The 25,238-nt window shown below is 57.6% G+C and overlaps 1 protein-coding gene and 1 long non-coding RNA gene across 3 annotated transcripts; one reads left to right on the top strand and one right to left on the bottom strand.

Annotated features, from left to right (window-relative positions):
- The first annotated feature begins 274 nt into the window (after positions 1-274).
- FIGNL2 (fidgetin like 2) lies at positions 275-25,234 on the top strand. Of its 2 annotated transcripts, none has more exons than XM_067696593.1 (2): positions 275-339; positions 23,104-25,234. In XM_067696593.1, the coding sequence occupies exon 2, from the start codon at positions 23,115-23,117 to the stop codon at positions 25,083-25,085; it is 1,971 nt and encodes a 656-aa protein (XP_067552694.1). In that variant the 5' UTR covers positions 275-339; positions 23,104-23,114; the 3' UTR covers positions 25,086-25,234. The 2 variants fall into 2 exon arrangements, with proteins under 2 accessions (XP_067552694.1, XP_067552693.1); XM_067696592.1 differs by lacking the exon at positions 275-339 and adding an exon at positions 346-455.
- LOC137201927 (uncharacterized) lies at positions 21,360-23,967 on the bottom strand. The gene is made up of 2 exons (XR_010932407.1): positions 23,877-23,967; positions 21,360-22,401 (listed from the first exon to the last, which is right to left on the bottom strand). It is a non-coding gene; the product is annotated as an uncharacterized lncRNA (long non-coding RNA).
- Positions 25,235-25,238: the final 4 nt, after the last annotated feature.

Genomic DNA, 25,238 nt, shown 5'->3' with positions numbered 1-25,238 from the left:
GGGTAGAGAGGAGGGGCCGGGCGAGCCCAGGGGAGGTGGGGGCGGGGCGGGGGCGAGGAGGGGAGGGCGGGGAAGCAGCCGGGGTGGAGAGGGCCGGGGAAGGGGCGGGAGTTGGGGGGAAGGGAGGGGCACGAGGGGAGGGGAGGAGCAGGGAAAGGGGAGGGGAGCAAAGGCCTGCGAGGGAGGGCGCTGGGGGCGGGCGAGGGGAGGCGGGGGTGGGGGTGGGGGTCCTGCCTGCGGGGGGAGCCGGGACGGCCCCTTGTCCGGCCACCCCCACTGCCCAGTCCCGCTCCCGCCCGCGGCGGCCGCAGCAGCCGCAGCAGTAGCGGCTCCAGGATGGTGAGCGCCGCTGCCCCCCAGCCCCGGCCTGTCGCCCCCGGCCCGCGCCCCAGCCCCGGGGCCGGACGCCCCCCCAGGCCGCGCACACTCACCTAGGACCCGGCCGGGATGCCGAGGTACGGGGCCGCGGGCCCGGCGGGGGCAGGCACGGGAGCGCGCGGGCGGGCCGGGGTCAGGGGGTGGTGACCGTTCGTTCGGTCGGGGTGTCCGGAGCTTTGTCCGCGGGCGCGGGGCAGTGCGAGGGCCGGAGAGGGCGGGGGCTGCGGGGCGCGGGGTTCAGCGAGGCGGGGGTCGAAGGGCAAGACCAGCGAGAGACCCCAGCGGGTGCGTGGGAGCCGAGGGTCACTTCCCGGGGGGAGGGGGCGGGCAGAGAAGGGGCTCTCCTCTCCGCAGCCGACGGGCACCCTCTTCGCCGCCCCCTTTGGTGCGGAGGCTGCAGCAATAGCGAGCAGCAGGCTCTGGGGGTAGCCTGCGGGATTGGGGGTGGGGAACCAGAATTTGCGGGTTCGGGTCCCAGAAGGATCCAGTGTCCGGAGCCCGAGGGCCGGCCCGAGGCCCCTCCCACTCCGTCAGGTCTTTGTCCAGCGGCCCCTGTGTGTGAGGGAGGGGGGTGGGGACTGGGTTCCAGGCCCGGAGATTCCCCAGCATCGTGACGGGGCAGTGACAGGAGACTGAGGCCACTTCGGGCCCTGCGGGTCCTGCGTCCCTCACGCCCAACCCCTGCCTTTCTTCTCTTCTGGCCCGGGAGAGCATAGCCCCCATCTCAGAGTCGGGGTGTTGCAGGAAGCAACTTACCTTCACCCGTGCGCTACAGGCTGCGAGGGTGACCCTCTGAGCTCCCGGCCCTCTCTCCCGAGAGCCCTTTAAACTTCCCCGCTCCAAGAGCCCTCTCTTGGTCTGTCTACACAGAGATTTCCTTGCTAAGGAACCCGCTCGATAGAGGGTCCTCCGCTAGGGTTGGGCACACAGTAGGTGCTCAGCAAATGTACGCCCCCTTCTCGGCCCCTGGGCGGAGGAGGCCTGGGAAGGGGTCTACGCGGGGGCGAGTGTAAGTGGCCTGGAGTCTGCGTCCACAGGCAGCCAGGAGTCCAGAGCGCAGCGGTGGGTGGACGGGTGGGTGGGCTGTTAAAGGGACGGTCACTAAATCAGGATTAGGCCGTGGGGCTGTCAGGCTGCCAGGCCCTGTCTCCATGGATACCTAATTTGGAGGAGAATAGAGGACGGAAGAATGTTTGTGTTGTCGTCCGCGCGGGCTGCCGCGGCTGAGCGGACTCCAGCCGTCGGCCAGGCAGCGAGGAATGGGTATCCGTTTCGAAGCCCACTCTGGGCTTCCGCGGGGCGGGAGAACTTCTCGGTTCTCGGGGCCCAGAGCCTTCCCTGTGGAGTCGCTGGAGTGGGCCAGGTGATGCAGTGGTCCAAAGAACTCTGACCCTGCACAGGGGAGCCCCAGAGGCTCTGGGTGGGAGCCCCAGAGTCCAACCTGAACCCCTGTGCATCGTCCTGGAAGCGGCCGGGCTGGGGTTCCTCAGATCCCCCATCCCGGAGCTCCTAGCCGGGAGCAAGCGCCGTCCTCCGCTGCGCTGTGACCCCGGAGGACGGACGCGCTGCGCGGCTCGTGGCTGAGCGCCGCGGGGACCCAGCCGCACGCCGGTACCCGGCGGCCGCGGGAGCGGCGGGGCAGGGGGCGGGACGGGACTTAACTGGGGTGGGCGAGAAAGGGGCGGGGCCTGCCGGCCAGCTTCGCTCCACCGGGTGACAGGCCTCGTAAATCCCCGTCTCCCGTATTTAACGCCATTTCATTTATTTCCACTTGATTCCACTGGTGTCCTCAGCAGCCGCCCCTGTAAGGAGCGACCCTCGTGCCCTCCCTGTAATATCTTCTCGGGGGAAAGCCCTATTGCGCCAAAGGGAATTAGTTCTGTGGGGCAGTGGAGCTGCTCCGGGGGAGGCCCAATAACCCCCACTTTTCAGGGGGCCCCCCGTCTCCTCAGGAGAAGAAGAGGAGGGCTGAGAGACCCAGGGATGAGTTTGGCTTTCCGAGGGCCTGCGGGATTCTCGGGCTGTGGTGTGAGGGTGGGCTGGGCTGGGCTGGGGATCCCATGAGTGGACAATCCCATTGCGCCGACTGGAGCGGGGCAGGAGAGGGACCAGGCCCGAGTGTGCTGTTCTCAGAGCCCTTTCCTGCCTTCCTCCTGGTCATCCATGGCCACAGCTTTTTATGGAGCAAGAATCCCCGCCCCTCCCCTCCCCTCCCCTGCCTGGGCTGCAGCTTTATTGCTGAGACCTCAGACTCTCTCCACGCAATTTCACGCCTCTCTGCCTTCGCTCTGGCTGTCCCCTCAGCCAAATGCTTTCCCATTGTCCCTGTCTCTCCACAACCTCCTCATTCTTCAAGGCCCAACTCGGATGCCACACGTCCTCCATATACGGTCTCCAGAGCCCGCAGCTCTTGTCACTTGCTCCTCCCTACATGTTCTCCTAACCCTGCACCTGTGCCTCCTGTCAGCCTCTGAGGCTGAGTCCACGCTAGGCTTTTCCTCCTGGAGGACAGGGTGGAGCATATACTTCCCCGCGCCCCGTCCCCACTGGGGATGCCTGGCACCTTGTGGGTGCTCCATAAATATTTGTGGGCTGAATAAAAGGGGTTTTGTAAGGGCAGCCTGCAAAGCATGGCATCTGAACACTTGCAGGCAAATAACTCTGTGCTCCTGGGTGGGGGGAGACCCCTGGGTGGCTCTCTTCCTCCTCCTCATTTGCTGACCCTCCCCCATCCCCAAGTCCGGGGAGGACTTTGCCCCTTCCTTTCCCCACAGACCAGCATTCTTTCCCTGCCATTATCATCCTGTTAAACAGAGAGACCAGTCAGGATCCATATGGATCACATTAACAATTGCTTATTATCTGGGCCAAGACTGCCCCCACTCTCCACCCCCAGCTCCTCCTGCTGCAGCTGCTGGACCCTTAGGAGCCCAGCCTTCCCGCCTCCCCCTCCCCCCACCTCTGTCAGCCAGGGATCGCAGGGGACAGGCTGGTCTCCCTTGCTCTCCCCATGCCTTCTAGCAGAAGTCTGCTGCTTCTTGACTTGGCTGGTGGCTAATGACTCCTCTACCCGATTTAATGAAAACCAGGTTCTTTGCGGGAGCATGGCTCAGTGAGGTTCCAGGGCCGCTGTGGAGAGAGGTGGACCTGAGGCCGGGTACACCTGGGGTCCACAACCCTGAGAGCCTCTGCCTTCCCGGGGACAGAGGCTGTGGGCTGGGGTAAGCCCCACTAGGCCGACCATGGGGTATACCGATGCTTTCTGCCATCTCAGCCCTGGGCTGGCCCTGCTCCCTTCTTGGAGCTGGCAGGCTAGTGAGGAAGAGCAAAGCAGGAGAGGCCCTACAAGGCTACGTGGGTCCCAAGCCTTATGCCGCAGTCAAAGAAGCAAGAAATCTTAGAGTTTTCCAGAGTGGCTTGAGTGCTGAGGTCGGCCTTGAAGGATGAGGGGTGCGGTTTATGTTTCAATGCATGTAGCCCAAGAATACTAGGAATGGGAGGGTCTTCCAGATGACCCAGTCCTGGGTGCATAACTTTTTTTGATTTACAGACCCCTCAAAAGCCATCCCCAGAAAAATGCACTTCCATCACTCGATACTAGACTTTGCCTTCTGCTTTAGAGGGTCCTTGGACCCCGTGACACCCATGGGAACCCGACATCAGGAAACCCTCCCCCCAATCCAGACCCCCCTGACGTGCTGAGAGCAGAGTGGGGCCTGCAGCCCAGCACTCCTGCCCTCCACGTGGTGCTGTCTCCATGGAAGGTGGACAGGATGAGCCAAGAGACCAGGGGCATCGGATGGAGCTGCTGGGCCAGCCTCTGAGCGGGAAAGGTTCACACTGCCTGGGTCGGGGTATGGGCTAGTCACCTCTGATTGTGTCACCTGGAGAGAGGAGGTCCAGGGGTTGTTTTGTTGTAGGACCCACTCATCCCCAGGAGCAAGGATGCGTGGCAAGAGAGTCTAGCTCTCCTCTGAGCACTCTCGTAAGCGACTTGATGAATCATAGGCTAATATTTACGTACATAGTGCTTATTAAATATTCTATATCTCATCTGAGAAGTGGGACTAATCATGGTGCCCTCCTCATAAACATTGTCGTGAGGATTAAATGAGGCAGGGGCCGGAAGCCCTGAGTCCCAGTCTTGAAGGACTGTGGGCCTGTGAGGGCCTGGTCAGAAACGCAGGGGACAGAGCTCAGGGCTATACAGATCCTCCTTGACTTACGATGGGGTTATGTCCCGATAAAACCATCGTAAGTTAAAATTATTGTAAGTCAAAAACACATTTAATGCACCTAGCCTACTGAACATCATAGCTTAACCTAGCCTACCTTACAGGTGACCGGAAAACTTCCGTGAGCTTACAGTTGGGCAAAATCATCAAACACAAAGCGTACTTTATAGTAAAGTGTTCAGTATCTCATGTAAGTTATTGAAGACTGTACCGAAAGTGAACAACACAGTGGTTTAATGGGCGCAAAATGGTTGTCTCGTATCAGTTGTTTACGTCGTGATGGCATGGCTAGCCGGCGGGAGCTGCGGCTCACTGCCACTGCCCAGCGTCACGAGAGAGGATCGTACTGCATATTGATCGCTAGCCTGGGAAAAGATCAACATTCACAATTCAAAGTACGCTTTCTACTGAACGCGTATCGCACCACTGTGAAGTCAAAGAGTTGTAAGTCAAACCATCGTGAGTTGGGACGTCTGTGATTGCTGTTGATGTTGACATTTTCCTACTTGGGCCAGCAGGAAAATGGAGAAGGGATTGCAGTGGGAGGCATCCAGGTGCCTGGCTCTCTTTTCCTTTGGTAAGGAGGCGTGGACAGTCAGCCTTTGCAATTCACCTTGGGGACTGGTGGAGGGGTGGGGTGTCCTCAGTGAATGGTAGCATTAGGCAGTGGCCTCGGACCAACCTCCGTAGGCCCTAATCCCAAATTTATGATGACCAATCATGCCCCCCACCCGAGGGGCCAAGCCCTGGGCTGCAGTGACCCTGCCACTAATCAGGTCTAATTGCCCTGGACAAGTCACATACTCTGTTTGTGTCTCTATGTCTTCATCTGCAAAATGGGGGTAAGAACACTAGTGAGTGAGTTCGTAGGTGATAGAGGTGTTGGTTTCACATAGTGTGTCCTTTGTCTCTGAAGTACATGCCTACCTCTGGTGACCCACGTGGTGATTCAGTACCCACTGCAGAGAACCAACTCCCAGCGCAGGAGCAAGGAGAAAAAGGGGACATGAGTGTGAAAGTTCTGGCCCAGGGCAGGGTTTGCCCAGGCCATCTTTGAAGCTCTCTCCGAAGTAGAGTCAGGGCAGGAGCGGGGGCTCAGGAGGTAGGTGAGAGGGGAGCCAGCTTGGCTACCTCTGGAATCCGAGAGGTGGAAGCTGCCTCCCCCCTGCCTCCCCTCACCGCCTGGCAGATTCAAGCCACCTGATCCCCTGCTCAGTGCTGGAATCAATCAATCGGGGATGGATGGGAAGATGTGGCAAAGAGGCTGCATTTTATTCTAACAAACCTGGGTAGAACACCTGCTGGGTGCTGGCACCGTGCCAGGTCCTGGGCCAGGATTCCTGGGCCCCTGAGACTCCCCACACACTCCCCAGGCACCTACATACCAGTCCCTGAGTGGGGCTTTCCTGCCTTGGATCTTCCATAACAACCCTCGGCTTCCCGTGTGGCCTGGAAGGAGCAGATCCCGTCCTTAGCCCTGGCGCTGTTTGCTTTGCTGCAGGTACCCACGTGAAGCACTGCTACACTCACCTCACACTCAGCAGGGCCCTGAGCCAGGCCCAGATACTTTATCCGGACAGGCTTTCATCCAACAAGCATTATTTCTGATGTGCTCCCCCTTTCCAGGAGCTTACAAGACAGTCAAGGACCAGCGGATAGGCCAAAGGACAGGCTGAGCTTTCAGAACCACTCTCCTCGTTTTCCCTGCGTAGGAGGGAGCCTCCGAAGGTGCTTGAGCTGGGGAGCGGTAGACAGGACCCAGGATGGGATGGAGAGGAGATACGTGGGAAAAGACCACTCCCTTCACAGCAGGGCCTTGCATCTTCAGCAGAGTCCCGAGGAGACTTCTTTTTCCCGAGGGAGGCTGTTCATAGGTGACAGAGGCCCTAATTCGGGCTCTTCCTCTCCTCTCTGCAATTTTTCTGGGTCATCCCCACTTACATGTCTAATAGGCACTGCAAACCCAACAAGTCTAAAAACCGAGCTCCGGCCCACCCCACCCCGATGGGGCAGCTCCATCCCGTTGACAGTGGGAATTAGGAAACTGGGAACGTCCACCTGCTGCTGTCTGGCCTGTTGGGCCCTTGGATGCTTGAGAGTCTGGGGTGGTTTTTCTTCTTTCCAGACCAGTGGGGAAAGAAAACTGGCGAGATTCGGGTTATACTGCAAAAAGACACCTCCCGCTGCCTCATGTTCTTCCACATCTACCCAATCTACGTGGAGGTTTCTGTTGGGGCAGAGGGGCGCCAGGGGGACTTTGGCCACCAGGGGGGATCGCCCCTCCCACCCAGCTCCTCAGAGAGACAGAGGTCATTGGTGGCCAGACGCTCACCCCTCTAGGAAGGGGCTCCTTTTCCAGGTATCCTGTGTTCTGTGTGCGATGCCCATCCTCCTGTCACCATCTTCCATACTGTAGCCCTCTCGGGTCAGAGTTTTGGGGTTTGAGCCCCTTATTGGGAAAGATGGAGCTGCCTCATCGGGGTGGGGTTGGTCAGGAGTTCAGCTTTTAGACTTGTTGGGTTTGCAGTGCCTATTAGACATGTAAGTGGGGATGACCCAGAAAAATTGCAGAGAGGAGAGGAAGAGCCCATCAACTTGCCCAAGAGTGCCCCACCCTGTAGGCAGCCTCTCGTGTTGAATGCCTCTACTGATGGGGAGCTTATCACTTCCAGAGACAACCTACATGTTCTCAGACAGCTAACATTAAGGCAGAAATCTTTCATGGCAGATTCGTCTCATTCGAGGATGGGGTGGGGGAGAGCCGAGGGCCTGCACAGAGCTGCCGCCCAGCACCATGTCCTAGCTTGGTGACTTCGACGAGTTAACTCTGCCTCAGTTTCCTCCTCTGTAGCATGGGAGTAACAGTCGTACTTCCTTCCTGGGGTTATTGTGAGGATTACATGCGCTCACGTGCTTACAGCAGTGCTTGGCACGTGTGCTGGGGACCCAGACCAGAGCAGACAGGAGTTGCTGTGGTTGTTGTTTGGTTTTCGCCTAGCACCATCCCCCCCCCCATTTCTCTTTCTGTTCCTGTGGCCCCGCAGGTGGAGGGGGCCACCCCCTGGAGGACAGCCCTGCCCACTCACGCCCAGGTAGACCGGCCAGGCTGCATAGCTGGAGTTACTCAGCTCGGCTCCCCCAGGGCTGGGAAGGGAGTAGGAGGGGGCAGAGGCAGGCAGCCGATGGGGAAGCCTGCGTAGGCTGCCTGGGCCTGCTCCCTTACCTCTGCTCTGCTCTGGCCCTGTGCGGGGTGTCTCTCACACACCCCTATGCACGGGGAGGGGGGTATATTTGGGCCCGGGAACATAGGATCACACAGACTTTAATGCTTAAGCCTTTCGGAGGTCACATGCCACCCAAACTGACTCAAGTCAACCTTGGATCCTAAGCTTGGCTGGGGGGAAGGGGGTGGGGTCTGAGAGGGGGCCTTTGTCTCTTGGGCTAAACACCCGTGATCCGTGATCCCGGAGGAGCTCACGAATAGAGTTGTATTCCAATGTCATTAATTCCCTTTGTAGCCCCGTGTATTGAATATTTAAAAAATTCTACCCCCTGCCCAGGTTTATTAAGGTATAATTGACAAAGTAGTCCCATGTGTTATTTGTTTCTTAACCGAGGTATCATTGACATATAACATTAGTTTCAGGTGTACAACACAATGATTTGATTTTTGTATATAGCATGAAATGGTCACCGCAATAAGTCTAGCTAACATCTGTCACGATATATAGTTACACCTTTGTTTTCTCTTGTGTATTTTTATCTCATACACTGACAAATACTTTTGAGAACAGGCCGCAAGGTTTACTAGATTGCACAAGGGGCCTACGACTGAACACTGGTCAAGAGCCCTGACCTCCTCCCCCTCCCACAGCCATGCAGGGCCAAGTCCCAAGGGACAAAGGGCCCCAGACGCAGATCCACGAGGAGACAGGCACTAGGAGGGTTCACCCAGCCCCGGGGAGCAGGGCTGCCGGAGCTGGTCAGTAACCGCCGTGACCACAGCCTCCTCCGCCAGTGCCCGCTGCTGTCCCCACTCTGTTGAGAAGCTGAGTGCGCCCCAAGATTCCCAGGGACAGGAAAAGTGTGGCTCGGGAGGAAGTTGGGTCTGGCACGGCGCGGGTTCCCAAGAGGGACCTGAAGGGGCATGTGACATTATCTGGGCATTTTCTAAGTCGGACAGAGGGCAGAGAGGGGGCAGGGCACTGGGGCTCCTTCTATTGGCAGAGGAGGAGTGGGTGAGAGGTGCTCTAGGACACAGGGCAGCAGGACCAGGGTTCAGGCAGGACATCCAGGGAAGCCGTGGTCTGGGACTCGGTTCCCCCCACAGTCCCAGCCAGCAGTCGAGAGGGGCAGGACAAAGGCCTTACACTGCAGGGTGATGCCTCCATTCTGGGGCCCAGCTTGGAAACGGCCCTTCTCTCCTAGGGGTCTCTCAAGCGCATTGGATCCTTCTGTGCCAGAGTGTCTCCCTGACCCCGCCTTTTTCAGGCTGAAGTGCTTGGCCAGCCCTCTTGGGAGCCAAGTCAGAGCCAGGCCTGGTGTCTTGCCCCATCCCCTGGCTCCCTCCAGCCACTCTTGAGAGTACCACCCTTCCTTCACTGCCCTCATGCCAGCGTGGGGGCACGCTGGGACATGCTGGTTCCCCCATTTCACACCGGAGGAAACAGAGAGGTTGAGACACTTGCCCCACATCTCAGAGGCTGACCCACTCCATGCATCATCTGAGCCCTAGGAAGGAGGTGGGACTGTGACCTCCAGAAGGACCCCTGGGCTTGCCAGGGTGGGCTCAGAGACCCCCAGCCCCAATGGCAGTCTTCAGACACCTGCCTAACTGAAGTCACCAGTGAGTCCAGGCTGCATTTGAGGGTCCTGGGAGCAGCCAGTGAAGGTGAGGAAAGGAGGAAGAAGGGAAGGAGTGTGTCCTGCTGTCCAGTGGGCTCGCACTATAAACCCCTCCTAGCAGTCTGTTGGGGGCACTCAGTGACGTCATGGAGATCGAGCTCCGGGTCCAGGAGGCAATGGCCTCTGGGAGATAGCAGCCTGACCCACCAAGTCCTCCGGAAAGCATGGACATAGGGTGAGCCCTCCCTCCCTTTGTGTCCTGTCCCAGGGCCCAGCAGTTAAAGCCCCCACTAACCTGCTCCAACACAGCTCAGGTAGTGAGAAGAGGGCGTAGTAGGGTGGGCTGTGCTGCCCTTAACGCAGTTACCAGCCCCGAAGACTCACTTTACTTGGCCTTGATGAAAATTCTACTTGCCCAGTAGGGCCACTCTCAAGCAGGCATGGAGAGAAGCCAATCGGCTTTGCTAACCTTCATTGAGGGCCGAGTGGTTGATAGCCCAGAACCTCCCAGAGCTGTAGGTAGCTTACAAGAGGATGCCTGTTAACCAGAATGGTTTTCTGTTCCTGAAATTTCAGGCAGCCTAAATAAAGCAAACAAAATCGAGGTAGGTGGAGACAAATTGAGTTTTCTTTGGGGGAAGGGGGAAGGGTGATAAGTAGGCCAGTTCTCTCTACCTGCTGTCTCCAGGGAGATAGATGAATTGGGGATAGGAAACCCGTATTCCTTGCCCTGTGTTTCTGGATATCTTCCCAGCCTGCGGAAGGGGTGAGATTGTGTGGCTGGAAGGAGAGCGCTTAGAGCATCTCCCAGCAGCTACAGCCACCAGGATGAGGGTCAAGAGAAAACATGGAGGGGCTGTCGGAAAGAAGGGAGTGGGCAGGAGAGTAGGGCTTCAGAGCTGGAAAAGTGATTAGCAGCTCTGATGAGGCTGAAGGCAGCCCCGGCAGCCCCGGGGCAGCACAGGAGGGAAAAAGAGCTGTCATGCATAGAGGGCAGACCTGGTGAGTCCCACCACAGTCAGCCAGATCGCAGTGGGTACAGGCAGGTCCCCAAGCCCTGGGGGTGGATGTGCCTCATGGGGATTGGGGGTGGGACTGAGTCTTCAGATAAAGCGTTGGCCTGGGTCTGGCACCCCAGGACCTTCTGCAAGAGAGGGGAAAGCCCAGGAGCCGTGCCCAAGTTCCTAGGGGAGTAGATGGGCCGTTTGATCAGTGAGTGTGTAAATTGGGATTTTGTGGATCGCTTATTCACTGCTGGAGCTGGGGCCCCCAAATTCCTCTGTGCCCCAGAATGCTTAATTTAGTCCTGAGCTTTCCCCCGGGAGAGGAGGGAGGACAGCTCCCCACAGGCCCCCCTCCCCTCCTGCTGTGTCTCCTCCCAAGGCCCCAGGCTTTGTCATTGCAGGTTGAGTGGTTCAAATGTGCTAATACACTCCCTGGGGGCCGCTGGGCAGTGGGACTTACCCTTCAGTGCTGTGATTGGCTAGAAAGACCATGGGAGGGAGTTCATGGCGGCAGCTGGGAGAGTGTGTGTGTGTGTGTGTGTGCGCGCGCGCGCGCACGCGCGAGCACACACACGTGCTGTGCGCCTGTTTGGGGGGAGTTTGGGGGGGGCTGTCCATCCTGCTCAGACCACTGGGCAGAGACAAAGGATCTTCATCTAGCCTGCAACGAGGATTAAGTCCAGAATAAGCCACGTCCCTACCTGGTCAAGCTGGTTAGGGAGCCCACCTGTCCATCTTTACATCCTCTTATTACCTCTTGACGTGGTGGGACTTATTCAGTGTGCGCTGGATGGATGAGTGACCACATGACTGACTGCATTTTTAACTGGGGTTGTGTCTGCTAGAATAATCCAGCATCTACAGATTCCTAAATCTCCCCCTAAGATTCCTAAGTACCCCCCTTCTCTCACTGCTGACACAAGGGCGGGCATGAAGGACTGGCCAGACCTCAGGGGACACAGCTGTGACCCCCAGACTCTGTTGCACTGAAGAGTGCTTTCACAGTGATCACGTTTTTCCCTGCCGGCCCCCATCTGTCCATGGGATTTAATGAGGATGAGGATGGTAGGCGAGGGGGGATGGGTGTTAAGCAGCTGATGGGGGAGGGAAGGAGGCAGAGCCTGGAGGGCCAGATGACAAACTGCCCTGTCCTACTGTCCTCTCCTCTTCAGCCTGCCCCTCCTCTGCTGGTGGCAGGCAGGACAGGTTGGGCTGGCGGGGTGGTGGGTTCAGCTCATCTGCCTTCCCTCCCCGGCTCCTGGGGAAGCTGGAGTCCTGAGGAACGGAATCCGAGTCCTAGGGATGTCTTACCTGGAGACCCTAAGAAGTGAGACTCCGTTCAAGTTCAAGAGAAAGCAGCGGAGGCTCCAGCTGTAGTGGGAAGCACCCCGGCTGCAGAAGCAAGTCCTGGCTGGGATGAGAGCAGCACAGTTCCCATGGAACTTCCTGCAGTGATGGGGGTGCTCTGCGTCCGCGCTGACCACGCAGGTGCCACTACCGCGTGTGGCCAGTGAGAGCTTGGAGTGTGGCTAGTGCTGTCAAGGAAATTCCTTTAGTTGAATTTCACTTTAACAAGACATTTTTTATTTTTAAATAATTAATAAGTAATTATAAGTGATTTAATTTTAAATAATTAGTACATTTTAATGAATTTAAGTAGCTCCCTGTGGCTAGCAGCTGCGATGTGGGCAGCACAGGGTTAGGGGCTGTGTTCAGAGGTGGAAGCCAGGCTCTTGGGTGCAGATCCCTTCCTGCCTGTGTGACCTTAGGCGGGGTTCTTTGCAGCGTGCGGTGCCCCCTCTCCAGTCTGTCAGAGCACCCCAGCCCCAGTGCGGGTGGGTGACCGAGCGGCCCTTAAGAGGCCCTGGCCAGTGAGGGGGCCCAATACCCAGGGACAGACCAAGAGCCCAGGGTGGGAAAGGAGTGGCTATATAGAGCGCTAGACTTTGAAGCATCTTAGAACTTCCTTGGGGGTGTCAGTCCTAGAAGGCTTCCTGGAAGAGGGGATAGGGAGCAGTCTTGGGCTGGAGCTGTGCCTGAGAGCCTCGCCCTGAGGGGGCCCTGTGTTTGGCACCCAGGCACCTTGGCCAAGGCTGAGATAGGGAGGGGCTGGCAGCATGGGCTGAGAATCTCAGCTTCCCCTCTTACTAGCTGTTGTGACCTTGGGAGAATCACTCCCCCTTCTCTGAGCCTCCATTTCCTCTTCTGTAAAATGGGGAGAATATGTTTATCTATCAGGGAAGTCGTGAGGATGAAACTGCATGGTAATTATTCAAGTTCTCTGCAAACACTAGAAGGCCGGGAGAAGGGGAAGGTTTATCCTCAAGGGTGCTCGGCCCCTGGCCTGGCCTCTCAAGACGACAACAGATGGTCACAGCTTGTCTGTGGCCCTGACCGCGGACACAAGCAGGGATTTCTGCACTCTCCCCTCCCCCCAGCGCGTGTGCACACACACAGCCCAGATGGGGGCTGCTTGGCCGGCCTCCTGCTGTTTGGCATTTGACATATGAGGAGTCCAGGGCCAGAGCACACCCCACGCCCCCTGCCACCCCCATCCCAGAGAGGAGCCAGACTGGCGGGGAGGCCTTACTACCTTGAGGAAGCAGGATCCCAAGGGCCCTGATCTCTTTACCATGTGTCCGGTGGCCTTTGATGGGAATTCCATTGCCCCTTTTGTCCTCTCCCAGAGGCCTGGCTGGGGGAAGAGAGGAGGAGGAAGAATTTTTTGGGGAAAAAGAAAAAAAAAAAAAAAGGAAGGCCAGGTGGGGTCCCTGGGAGGCTGGGTGTCCTTCGGCTCCAGCCAGATCAGGGCTGGGTATTTCCTCTGGTGTTCACAGACACGGATTCCCCTTCCAGGCAATCCCTCCCCGTCCACTCCTGAAGTAATTCCCTGGCTTTGCCTCTTGCCACCCTCAACAGCTCACGTGGGCTCAAATTTAGTCACCTGGGTTTTTTTCTTTATTTGGACGCAGAAGCACTTTCAAGCCTCTTTGCTCATCCATCCATCCATCCATCCATCCACTCTACAGAGTCTATTAAGAACTTACTGTGCGCTAGGTACTGTCCTAGGTGCTTGGGATAAGACAGTGAACAAAACCAAGTACCTGCTTTCATGTAACTTTCCAATGGGTACAAGAAGATAAAGCCACAAGTAGGTCAGATTGTGATGAGTGCTACAGAGGACATCAGGTTGGGGGGTCAGGTCTGATGAGGTGACAGTTGAGCAGAGGCCTGGAGTGAGTGAAGGTGTGAGCCGTGCAGAGGCCTGGGGAAAGAGTGTTTCAGGCACAGAGTGCAGCAAGGCCAGGGCCTCTGAGGCGGGAGCAAAGCCAGTGTGCGGGGAGCAGTGAGGAAGCCAGTGTGACTGGAGGGGAGGTGCCAGGGGACAGTGGTGGGAGGGGAGGCCCGGAGGGGAGGGGAAGCAGATGGGTGGGATGAGGTCGGCTACTAGGAGGACTCTGGCTTTTCTTCCCAGTGAGATGGGAGCCTCTGGAAGCTTCTGGGCAGAAGAATGACATGCTCAGACATGTTTTCAAAGGTCCTGTGGCTACTGCGTTGCGACTAGAGAGTGGGGCACAAGAGTGGACATGGGGAGGGGAGAATGGGAGGCCGCTGCCGTCCTCTGGGTAAGAGATGTCGCCGGAGTGGTGAGAGGTGGCTGCAGTTTGGATAGATTTGGAAGCTGGGGACAGTCTGATTTGCTGGTCTGAGGTGTGAAAGAGAGAAGTTAGAAGTGACCCCAAGGTTTCTGGCCTGAGCACCTAGAAGGGACGAGGCTGCCGTTTCCTGAGGTGGGGAAGACCCAGGGTGGGAGTAGTGGGTGGTGGGTAGGTCGGGGCTGGGTGAGAAAGTCAGAAGTTTGATTTTTGGACACGTCAATTGTGTCCATTAGACATTTAAGCGGGGAGGGGTCAGGAAGAAGGTTGACTATGCCAGTGGGGTGTGCATGGGGGGGAGCTAGGCTGGAGAATCCTCAGTGCACAGCCGATGGTCAAGGCCGTGAGCCTGGGTGGGGTCTCCAAGGAGTTAATGTGGAGAGAAGCCTCCAAGGACTGAGCCCTGGGCTCAGCAAGGCTCGGAGGGGAGGGGTGAAAGGAGGGTCTGAAAGAGGTGGAGGAGGAGAGGGGGCGGGGCGCCCAGTGAAGAAGCTTCAGTTAGGAGGGGGGACCGGCTGAGTCCAATGCCGCTGAGCTGAGGACTGGCCATCTGACTGATGGTCAAACTTAACAACGCGCACGCAGACAGCTGGAACGCTGGGTGTGAAAGCCTGGATGGAGGGCGTTCAAGAGAGAATGGGAGGGGAGGAAGCAGAACTTGTAGCATAGGCATCTTTTAAACTCTTTCTTGTTTTTGTTTTGTTTTTGATTTTGGTAAAAAGCAAGCAGAGTGCAATAGGATGTAGTTGGAAGGGGATCAAGAGACCCTCTTGAGCTCCCCCGACCCCAAGATGGGAGAAGGAGCAGCACGTTGGTGGGCTGATGAGGATGACCCAGTAGAGGGGGAAGCTGGTCATGCAGGACAGGGGAGACTTGAGGGAACACGGTCCCTGGGCATCGAAAGGGGACGGGATCCGGGCGCAAGAGGAAGAACAGCCTGTGTTCTTACTGCCAGGAGGGGCTTCCTCCAGCTCTCCCCGAAAGGCAAGGGGTCAGTTAGGGCTGGAGTGGCCAAGGAGGATGCGTGAAGGAGGAGGGACCTGCCGTGGGCCTTGAAAGATGGGAACGAGCTAGTTGGCACAGGGAGAGCTTTCCAGTGAGTAGACCTGGGTGAGCAAAGCCCTGTAGGCTAGACTGAGCAGGGCCGTTTCCCAGGTGTCTTTTGGCTCCGACCATTCCCACCTCCTGGCACGTGACCCCTTCCTCATCTCCCTATGGCTCTCCCTTCCCCCTTCCCCAGCTCCAGTTCTCCACCATTTTTCCAGCCAAGGAGTGAGTTTAGGGACATGGAGGGGAGTGTTGAGATCTGCTGGGTGGACCCCTGCTCCCCTCCGGGGTCTGCTCCCCCATTTGTATCCTTGCCTTACCGGAGCCTGTGGAGGTGCGAAAACACTGGCCAGCAGGAGGAGGCCCTCTTTCTGACCTTGGGCAAGCAGGACCTCCTCCCTGGGACTCAGTTTTATCATCTGTAAATACTATCTACTTAGGTGGGGTGTTGGGTGGTGAGTGATGACACGGGTGTGCCGGCACTCCCTGCTCAGCTCCGTGGCGAACACACCCCAGTGCTTTCTGTCCGCAGAGACCCATTTTAGGTGCCGCCCTGATTCCCCACCGAAAACAGGCTCCACAGCCTCCCAACTGCCAGTGTTCATTCTTTTCTTTTCTTTCTTGCTCTTTCATTCTTTCCTTCCCTTCCTTCCCTTCTTTCTTTCTTTTTCTTTCTCTCCATCCCTCTTCCTTTCCTTTCTTTTCTCTTCTTTTCTTTCCTATGGCCATAACCACTTTCACCTCATCTTCCCTGTGAGACGGTAGAGTTGCAAGGAAGGGCTGGGTCCGGTTTTGCCCCTGTGACAGCTGTTGCTCAGTGGCTGGCACTCTGAAGGTATATGAAAGTGTTTGCTGGCTGGACGGAAACAAGACTGTGAACCTGAAGAAATTGGGCTGCCGCCCTTGCGGCGCAGAGTTTTGTAGCTGCCTCTCTGGCCTCTTCTGGTTCATCCCCTAAACACTTACTGAGCCCGACCCATGCTAGGCCCTGTGTCTAGGGCGGGGTGCTGGGGGTCCAGCTGCGCTGGGGGGACAGCTTCCTAGATGGTGGGTGCAAGGCCTGAGGCAGGTGACCTGTCCTGTCCTCCAGAGGCTCCCGGGTGCCCTCCCTCTCCTCCCCTCTTGCAGTAACTGGGTTTTGGCACGAGGGGGCAGGGCCCAGTGGATGGGGGAACTGTCCCCTTCAAGCTCTGCCAGGCAGCCAGAGACCCCCGGGGCATCAGTTGTGAGCGAGAGACAAAAAGCCTGGGACAAAAGGCCTGTGGGAGCCGTGGTGAATAGATTAATGAGATTTCCATACGAGGCCCAGCAATGGGATTCTCCACTCCAGCCCCTTTGTCCCAGGCTGAGATAATAGAGCCCGAGGAGCTGGCCCGGGAGGGTGACATGGGCCCTTCTCCACCCAGGACTGGAGACACCACACAGCTGCCCCTCCTTCCTGCCCCGCCCCCAGCCCTGTGGGTCAGGGAATTCTGAACCAGAGAACTTCTGTGAGATGGGGAGGGCGTGTTAGGGGCCCCCTTACGGAGTCGGAGGCGGGTGTTGACACTGCATGGTTGGGGTCCCTTCCCACCTCAGCCTGTATAAAACTCATTTAAAGGGTTCCTAGTGAGAGCAAGTTTGCTGTCTATCATCTACAGCATCTCATTTGACAGCGGAAGAAAGCGAGGCTTGGAGAGGTTAGGCATCTTGCCCGTGGTCACATAGGGACAGCTCAGGGCGGCTGCTGCCTCTTGATGTCAGAATGAGGGTGGAGGCGTGTGTGAGGGAGAAACACTCCTCCTGTGTGTCCCCCTTTCTCTCACACTGCTTCACTTCCAACACCAGACCTGTGGGTTTTCCACACACCAGCCAGTTCTGGGACACCAGCTGGGTGTCCTTCATATTTAACTCAATCCTGACACAATCTACTGGAGGTAGCGGCAGCTCCCACGGGTTAAGGGCCCAGTCCTACAAGACTGCCCCCTTCAGATGCCAATCACGAGTCTGGGCTGTTACCTGTGCTTCTGACCAGTGTGGGGTGTAAATCAGAGGTTCCCACGACCCCCTCCTGCAGTTCGATTAATATGCTAGAGTTGCTCATGGAGCTCAAGAAACCAGTTTACTTACTAGATTACTGGTTTATTATAAAAGGATTTAAGTCAGTAACAGCGGGATGGAAGAGACGCATAAGGCAGGTATATGGGAAGATGCATGGCGCTCCCTTGCCCTTTCCCAGCAGCCACCCTCCCAGCACCTCCACGTGTTCACCAGCCCAGAAGCTCTCCCAACCCCGTCCTCTGGGGTTTGTGTGGAGGCCTCTTACACAGCCAACAGCGATTAAGCCGTTGGCCACTGGCGATGGAGCTCAATCTCCAGCGCCTCTCCTTTCCCTGGAAGGTGAGGTGGGGGGCGCTGAAAGTTCCAACCCTCTAATCATGGCTGCTTCCCCTTGCAAGCAGGCTTCATCTTTAGGTTTCCTAGGAGCTTTCCCAAAATCACCTCATTAACATAAACTCAGGTGTGGTTGAAAGGGACATGTTAGGAATCACAGGAGACCAATTTCATCTTTATTGCTCTGAAGCTGTTTCAGGAACTCGGACAAGAGAGCAAATATTATAATGAAAGATGCTCCCGTCACTCTTATGCTTAGGAAATTCCAAGGGTCTGGGGAGCTGTGAGTCAGGAACAGAGGGTGAAGACTAAATATTGGGCTGGCCAAAAAGTTCGTTCGGGCCCACCCGTATCGTAAATCACACTATCACAGCCTGTGTCAGACCTGATGCACGGAGTGTCCTGGGCCTGGTCCACGGGGATCGGAGAGGCCCACGAGGACTGAAATCAGTGCATTGAGTGCCTTGGCCATTTGTAAAGGCCCAATCACTTCCCTCTTTGATCCTGGAAGACTTCCTACAAGTGACGGGAGGGTTTTATAGAATTCTTTCCTCCCCCTCCATCCAGCAATTCTTTGTTACTATTTATTGACCACCTATGAGTTTGAAGGACTGCACTGTGTGTGTGGAGTCAAATGGAGTTCCAGCCTCCCAGGGTCTGCAGAGAAAGAGTTGCTTCAGGAGCCTGACCTCCTTTGCTCCCCAAAGGGTGCAGTTTCAAAAAGTGGCCTTTTCTCCACAGAGTCCCAGCCACCCCCAGCGAAGCCCACACACCCAAATAAGGAACTGTCTGCCCAGCCTAGGGGTGTGAGTGCTTCTCAGATGGCAAGGTTGCGGGTGAAAGGGACAGCTCTACTCGGGCTGTTTTGCAGTGAGAGGGCACATATTCTTCTGCGTGTGGGGCACAGTTAACTTGGGATCCCCCAGGGGGAGATGCTTCCAACTGCAGGTTTGAAGGGTGAGCATACAGCACTTGAAGCATAGCCACATTCCCGGGCAAACACCGAAACACGTTTCCTTAGGGCCAAGGAAACAGCCTTGGTGGAGGCTGTGTCATGGCCTCAGGCTCTTCTCTTGCCGTGAGTACCAAGGGCTAGACCAGGGAGATAGTGCAGCCAAGAGGTCAGGGCCTGGGCCCTGTAGTTAGACTGCTGGGGTCTGAATCCTGCTCCCCTGGGTAACAGCTGTGTGACCTTAGGGATGTATTAACCTCTCTGTACCTCAGTCTCTTCATCTGCCAAATGGGGATGAAGACAATAGTATTTCTCATTGGGCTGTTGTGAGGGCTACACAAGACAGTGCATAAAGCACGGAGAAGGGGCTGGCTCTGCCCCCAGTGGGGACACAGAGGAAATGGCATAAGGACCAGTCTGTCATATCAGAGCTGGAACATTCTTCACATTCCCCCAACCCCAAGGGGAAGTGACTTGTTCGGATTCACTCAGCAAGGTTGGGCCACTGCTCAGGTCCTAATTGTACCATTTATCATTCTACTTTATATCCGACGCTGGACTGTGTACTTATGTTATCTTTTTAAATCCTCGTGGCCATTCTGCAAGGCATATGTCATGCCCTTTAACAGGTGGAGAAATTGAGCTTCAGTGAGGTTAGGCAGCGTGCTCAGGCTCACATCATGAGTGTTTGAACCTGGATTCAAACCCAGGTCTCTCTGATTCAAAACCCATACGTTCCCCCAGTCCCCCAGGCCTTCCATCATGTGTAGCTCAGCTGATGCAGGGACTGCAGTGTGCCCTATGAACCTGGGAAGGAGGTGGGGCCCCTCTCCAGGGGAGATCCCTCCAGCTCCTGACTAGCAGGCCCCACCTCCCCGTGGGAGAGGAGAGGGCTGTAACTGGCCTGAGGGTGAGGGCAGGGACACAGCGTGCTCTACCCTGCTATCACTGCAGGCAGAGAGTGACGCTTGAGGGAAGAATGAAGGAGAAGGGCAAGAGAGATGGGCTGGTAGTTAGTAGGGGACTTAGGGTAAAGGAAGTCTTTCTGAAAATGGGAAAGAATTAAGCTTGCTGTGAGGATGAAGCCAGGCCATGGTAGTGGGGAAGAATAGTTCATTCATGGGGCAAGGTCCCAGCCTGGGCCAGATGGGGTCATGGGTTGAGGTGGAGGGACCCTCAGGCCGCCTGGCCTGCAAAATGGATGCAGATGGAGATAAAGGTGAAAATAGAAGGCCAGAGGTGAGGGAGACGTGCCCCTGGCGAAAGCGGAAGAGAACAGCCTGGAGCGGAAGGCCAGTATCTGAGGGGACTGAGGGTAGAGACAATCTCAAAGTGGGTGGGATGAGCTGTGGTGGACAAGGGCCCCTTTGGGCAGGGGCTAGGAGAGCCTGCAAAGGGCTAAGCCCGGAGCAGATGAGACAGACGGGTATGGAGCTGGGAGGACAGGCTTGGAGGGCCAGAGGTAGTGGGTTCCCGGAGTCCACAATGGCTGAGGTGGAGTGGTTCGATGCGGACCAGGGCCCGAGTGCTTGCTCGGTCTGGAGAGAGGGGACCTGAGTGAAGACTGCTGCAGGCCAGGGCAGGAGCCGGCTGAGGGGCAGGGAGGATACTGCAGGACAGCCACAAGGAGGGGCAGCGGATCTGGCAGTGGGCGAGGGAGATGTGTGTGAACAAGTCCACACCCAGAGCCTTCCTTGCTGTGTCTATGTGTGTCCTTCTGGGAGGGGCCACCCTTTTCCCCCAGCATGCCCAGTTTAATAAGTTCAGGGAAAGTGCTCTCATCACATTCAAATCTCTTTTCCCTATATTAAGGAGCCAAAGCTCCCTATCTATATTCACAGATAATAGTGAATTAAAAAAAAAACAGGTTTGGGGGGCTACGTCATAACACAATTTTTGCATTTGTATGACTCTGATGTTACCACATATGACCCTGCAAGCAGAACCACTTGGGATTTCTGATATCCCAGGACATTACCCGTTTGACAATAGGTAAAGCCTCTGTTCTTCGGAGACCCCTCTGTAGGAGCGGCATATCTGCATCCCTCAGACCTCACCCTCAGTTCTGCTGTCTCTGCTCTGCTCTCTTGCCATTGGTGGCCAGGACCACCTCTCGGATGGAGGCGAAACAAATCTAAGAACTCCTCTATTAAAGATTTAGTATCCGTGGCTCATGCCTTCCCTAGGGCAGCGGGGATGAGAGTAAATAGTTTTATTTTCAAAGACTGTCCTCACCCAGTGACATCAGGTTACAGCCATAAGAGGTGATACAGTCAGGCTGCTGCAAGTAAGGGCAACTGTGGAGAGCCTGAGAAGCGGTCTGATTACTTCCAGCCTCTTCTTCTACCACTCCCCCCATATATACCCACTTGCAAGGCTCCAGGGACCCAACAGTTCTTGGTGCTCCCTCTAGGCTTACAGCGTATAGGTTATGTAGGTTGTGCACTGCACAGGAGCCCTACTTCTAAAGGGGCACAGTTCACATCATAGACGCGGTAGATTTGTAGACTTATTATGACGATTTTCCAGAAGGTGGCAGTAAGGCATCTTGAAGGAGGGAAGAGGGCATATGAACTATTCCAGCCCCGGCTTTCTCAACGCACTGTGCCCTGCATCTTTGAAGGGGCTGGAACCCTCTAGCCGGTCTGGTCAGTTTTGGTCTCTCACCCTTCAAGGTCCAGCAAAGATACTCCTCCCTGGTGAGGCCTTCTCAACCAGGCATGGCACATCCCGCCGAGCCCTAGAGCTCTGGGCACACACCTCTCTTTTCCCACCTCATAAAGGATGTTGTCTGTCTCCTCCACCTGGTTGAACCATCATATTCACCTTTCAACCTGCCCCCATGCCCAGCACAGCTCTTAGTATGTGCTCAGTAAAAAAATTTTTTTTAATTTTATTTATTTATTTATGGCTGCACTGGGTCTTCGTTGCTGCGCACAGGCTTTCTCTAGTTACGGCGAGTGGGGGCTACTCTTCGTTGTAGTGCGCGGGCTTCTCATTGCGGTGGCTTCTCTTGTTGCAGAGCATGGCCTCTAGGGCGCACGGGCTCCAGTAGTTGTGGCATGCAGGCTCAGTAGTTGTGGCATGCAGGCTCAGTAGTTGTGGTGCGCAGGCTTAGTTTCTCCGTGGCATGTGGGATCTTCCCGGACCAGGGCTCGAACCTGTGTCCCCTGCATTGGCAGGCAGATTCTTAACCACTGTGCCACCAGGGAAGTCCCTCGATAAAATTTTGTTGAAGAAAGAATATTGAACCTGTAAGGTTAACATGTCTTATCAAAAGCTTAGGTTTGAAAAATCATCAGCAGCAAAAATCTTCTCTGGCATGTCATGGGCCCATTTAGTCTTTGAGATGTTATCCTCGGATCAGGCCACCCAGTTGGAACCATATGCCTGGCGAGTGCTGTTCCCCAGGCCTTGGATCCCTTTTACCAGTGTGGCCCACGCCTGGACTGGTGCTGAGGGACAGTGGACAAAACGGCTGTGTTAACACTTCTGCCGTGTTTACAGCACGGCCACTGAAGAGGCCACTTTTATTACATCTCACAGGTCGGCTTCCTGAGGTCCATGAAAAAAAGTTCCATGATCTCAATGCCAGGAACATTTTTGCTTCTTTTGAGTATGACAGTGTTTTTTTTTTTTTTTTACTTTGCAAGATGAGTTATTTGGTTCCTGGGAAGCTCCGAGACAAATTTGTGACCCACTTTCTATTATGTGCACTAACTTCGCACTGCTGTGAACTAACTTTGTCCCATCTTCTCTAGAAGACATATATGTCTTTTCTAAACAAAGTTTTTGTACTGTGGTGTAACATTCTGTGAACGAGGCCGGTGTCAGCACCTGCTCTTTGCACGCAGTCGTCATGGGCAGAATTGGGTCTGGAACCCAGGTGCTCTAACTTCATCAGGTAGAGACTAAAAGAAACCAAGTAGAAAGGAAGTGAATGCTTCTGGGTCAGCCTCTGGGGTTTCCCAGGGCCGATATGGTGCTGCCACTGACACGGGCATCCCTCACTTCAGGCCCAAAGGGAGCCCCTGGAGCCTCAGGGAAGGCTAAGGTGAACAGAGCACTTAGGACTATCAGACTGCTGGGCCACCGCTAGGCCTGGGGCCTTTACACAACCCCAGTGCCTCTGTAGTGCCCAGCACATGGTGGGTGTGCAGCAAATATCTGTTACTGAATGAGCCCCACCTGGGTTTGACTATTCCCAGGGCTGGGGGTGGGGGAAGGGGGGACTACCCATTGCCTGACCCTTCACTACAACAGGTCTAAAAGTAAGGACCATGTGTCCTAGAGGGCAGGGCTAGAGGGGCCAGGACAAAACAATAGTCGTTACCTAGAAGGTGAAGTTAGGGCCAAACATGTCATTTTCAGATCCATCTTGGATCTGCGGAAAGTATTTTCAGATAACTTAATTGTGGGACATGAGGAGCAAGTCAAATATGGTGTTTTTGGTGCCAGAAGACGGCCTAGGGAGGGTGGAACGGTGTGGGTGGATGCAGGAAAACCAGCCTGTCCCAAGCTAAGGTTTAAGAAGGTCGGCCTGTGGCTGGCAGTCGACGGGCTCTCAGAGGCTCTGCAGGGTCTCACTAGACTCTTCTCTCTCTTGCCTGAAGCTCTGTCGAAGATGCACTGGACACCGGAACACGCCCAGCCCCTCAACCAGTGGCCAGAGCAGCACCTGGACGTCTCCTCCACCACCCCGTCGCCGGCCCACAAGTTGGAGTTGCCCCCCGGGGGTCGCCAGCGCTGCCACTATGCTTGGGCACACGACGACATCTCTGCCCTCACTGCCTCCAACCTCCTCAAGCGCTACGCAGAGAAGTACTCGGGGGTCCTGGACTCGCCTTACGAGCGCCCCACCCTGGGCGGCTACGGCGACGCCGCCTTCCTCAACGGCGCCAAGGGGGACCCCGAGCCCTGGCCGGGGCCGGAGACCCCCTACCCCTTGGCCTCGCTCCACGAGGGCCTCCCGGGAACCAAGTCGGGCACTGGGGGCGGCTCCGGGGGCCTCGGGGGTTCCCCGGTTTTAGCCGGTAACCTACCTGAACCCCTCTACGCCGGCAACGCGTGCGGGGGCCCGTCGGCAGCGCCCGAGTACGCGGCGGGCTACGGCGGGGGGTACCTGGCGCCCGGTTACTGTACGCAGACCGGCGCCGCGCTGCCCCCGCCTCCCCCGGCCGCGCTCCTGCAGCCCCCGCCCCCGCCGGGCTATGGCCCCTCTGGGCCTCTGTACAACTACCCAGCGGGAGGCTACGCCGCGCAGCCGGGCTATGGGACCCTCCCGCCGCCGCCCGCCCCGCCCCCGGCCCCCTACCTAACCTCGGGCTTGGCGGCGCCCACGCCCCTGCCCACACCCGCCCCGTCCCGCCCACCGCCCTCCTCTTACGGCTTCCAGGGGGCCTCGGAGGCCGGAGTGTCGCTGAAGCGCAAGGCGGCCGACGAAGGCGCCGAGGGCCGCTACCGCAAGTACGCCTTCGAGCCCGCCAAGGCCCCGGCGGCCGACGGCGCCTCCTACCCCGCCGCGGACAACGGCGAGTGTCGGGGCAACGGGTTCCGGGCGAAGCCGCCGGGAGCGGCGGAGGAGGCATCAGGCAAGTACGGTGGCGGCGTTCCCCTCAAGGTCCTGGGCTCCCCCGTCTACGGCCCGCAACTCGAGCCCTTTGAGAAGTTTCCGGAGCGATCCCCGGCGCCGGCTCCCCGCGGGGGCTTCGCGGTGCCGTCCGGGGAGCCTCCCAAAGGTGTGGACCCGGGGGCCCTGGAGCTGGTGACCAGCAAGATGGTGGACTGCGGGCCGCCGGTGCAGTGGGCGGACGTAGCGGGCCAGGGCGCGCTCAAGGCGGCGCTGGAGGAGGAGCTGGTGTGGCCCCTGCTGAGGCCGCCCGCCTACCCCGGCAGCCCGCGCCCGCCGCGGACCGTGCTGCTCTTTGGGCCGCGGGGCGCCGGCAAAGCGCTGCTGGGCCGCTGCCTCGCCACGCAGCTGGGCGCCACGCTGCTGCGCCTGCGCGGAGCCACGCTGGCCGCGCCGGGCTCCGCCGAGGGCACGCGCCTCCTCCAGGCCGCCTTCGCGGCTGCGCGCTGCCGCCCGCCCGCGGTGCTCCTTATCAGCGAGCTGGACGCGCTGCTGTCAGCTCGGGAGGACGGCACGAGCGCCGCGGGCGCGCTGCAGGCGCCGCTCCTGGCCTGTCTGGACGGCGGCTGCGGCGCGGGAGCCGACGGCGTGCTGGTCGTGGGCACCACCTCGCGGCCCGCGGCCCTGGACGAGGCGACTCGCCGGCGCTTCGCTCTCCGCTTCTACGTGACGCTGCCCGACGGCCCGGCCCGCGGGCAGATCCTGCAGCGGGCGCTGGCCCAGCAGGGCTGCGCGCTGAGCGAGCGGGAGCTGGCGGCCCTGGTGCAGGGCACCCAGGGCTTCTCCGGGGGCGAGTTGGGGCAGCTGTGCCAGCAGGCGGCGGCCGGGGCGGGCCTCCCGGGGCTGCAGCGCCCCCTCTCCTACAAGGACTTGGAGGCGGCGCTGGCCAAGGTGGGCCCTAGGGCCTCGCCCAAGGAGCTGGACTCGTTCGTGGAGTGGGACAAAATGTACGGCTTCGGACACTGAAGGCGCTCCGTGAGGCCGCGGGAGCCGCCGCCCCCCTCCCCGGCCCTCTGTTCGCGGAGTGAGGGATATGGGGTGGGGGAGAGAAGGGGGCTGCCTTCTCTCTGTGGATGTTTTTGTTTCGTGGGAAGGAAGATGCTTCTGCTAGGCAGATAG

This window comes from Pseudorca crassidens, chromosome 11, assembly GCF_039906515.1.
Source record: "Pseudorca crassidens isolate mPseCra1 chromosome 11, mPseCra1.hap1, whole genome shotgun sequence".
NCBI lineage: Eukaryota > Metazoa > Chordata > Mammalia > Artiodactyla > Delphinidae > Pseudorca > Pseudorca crassidens.
The sequence above is the reverse complement of the archived record's forward strand: the minus strand, read 5'-3'. Positions and strand labels throughout refer to the sequence as shown.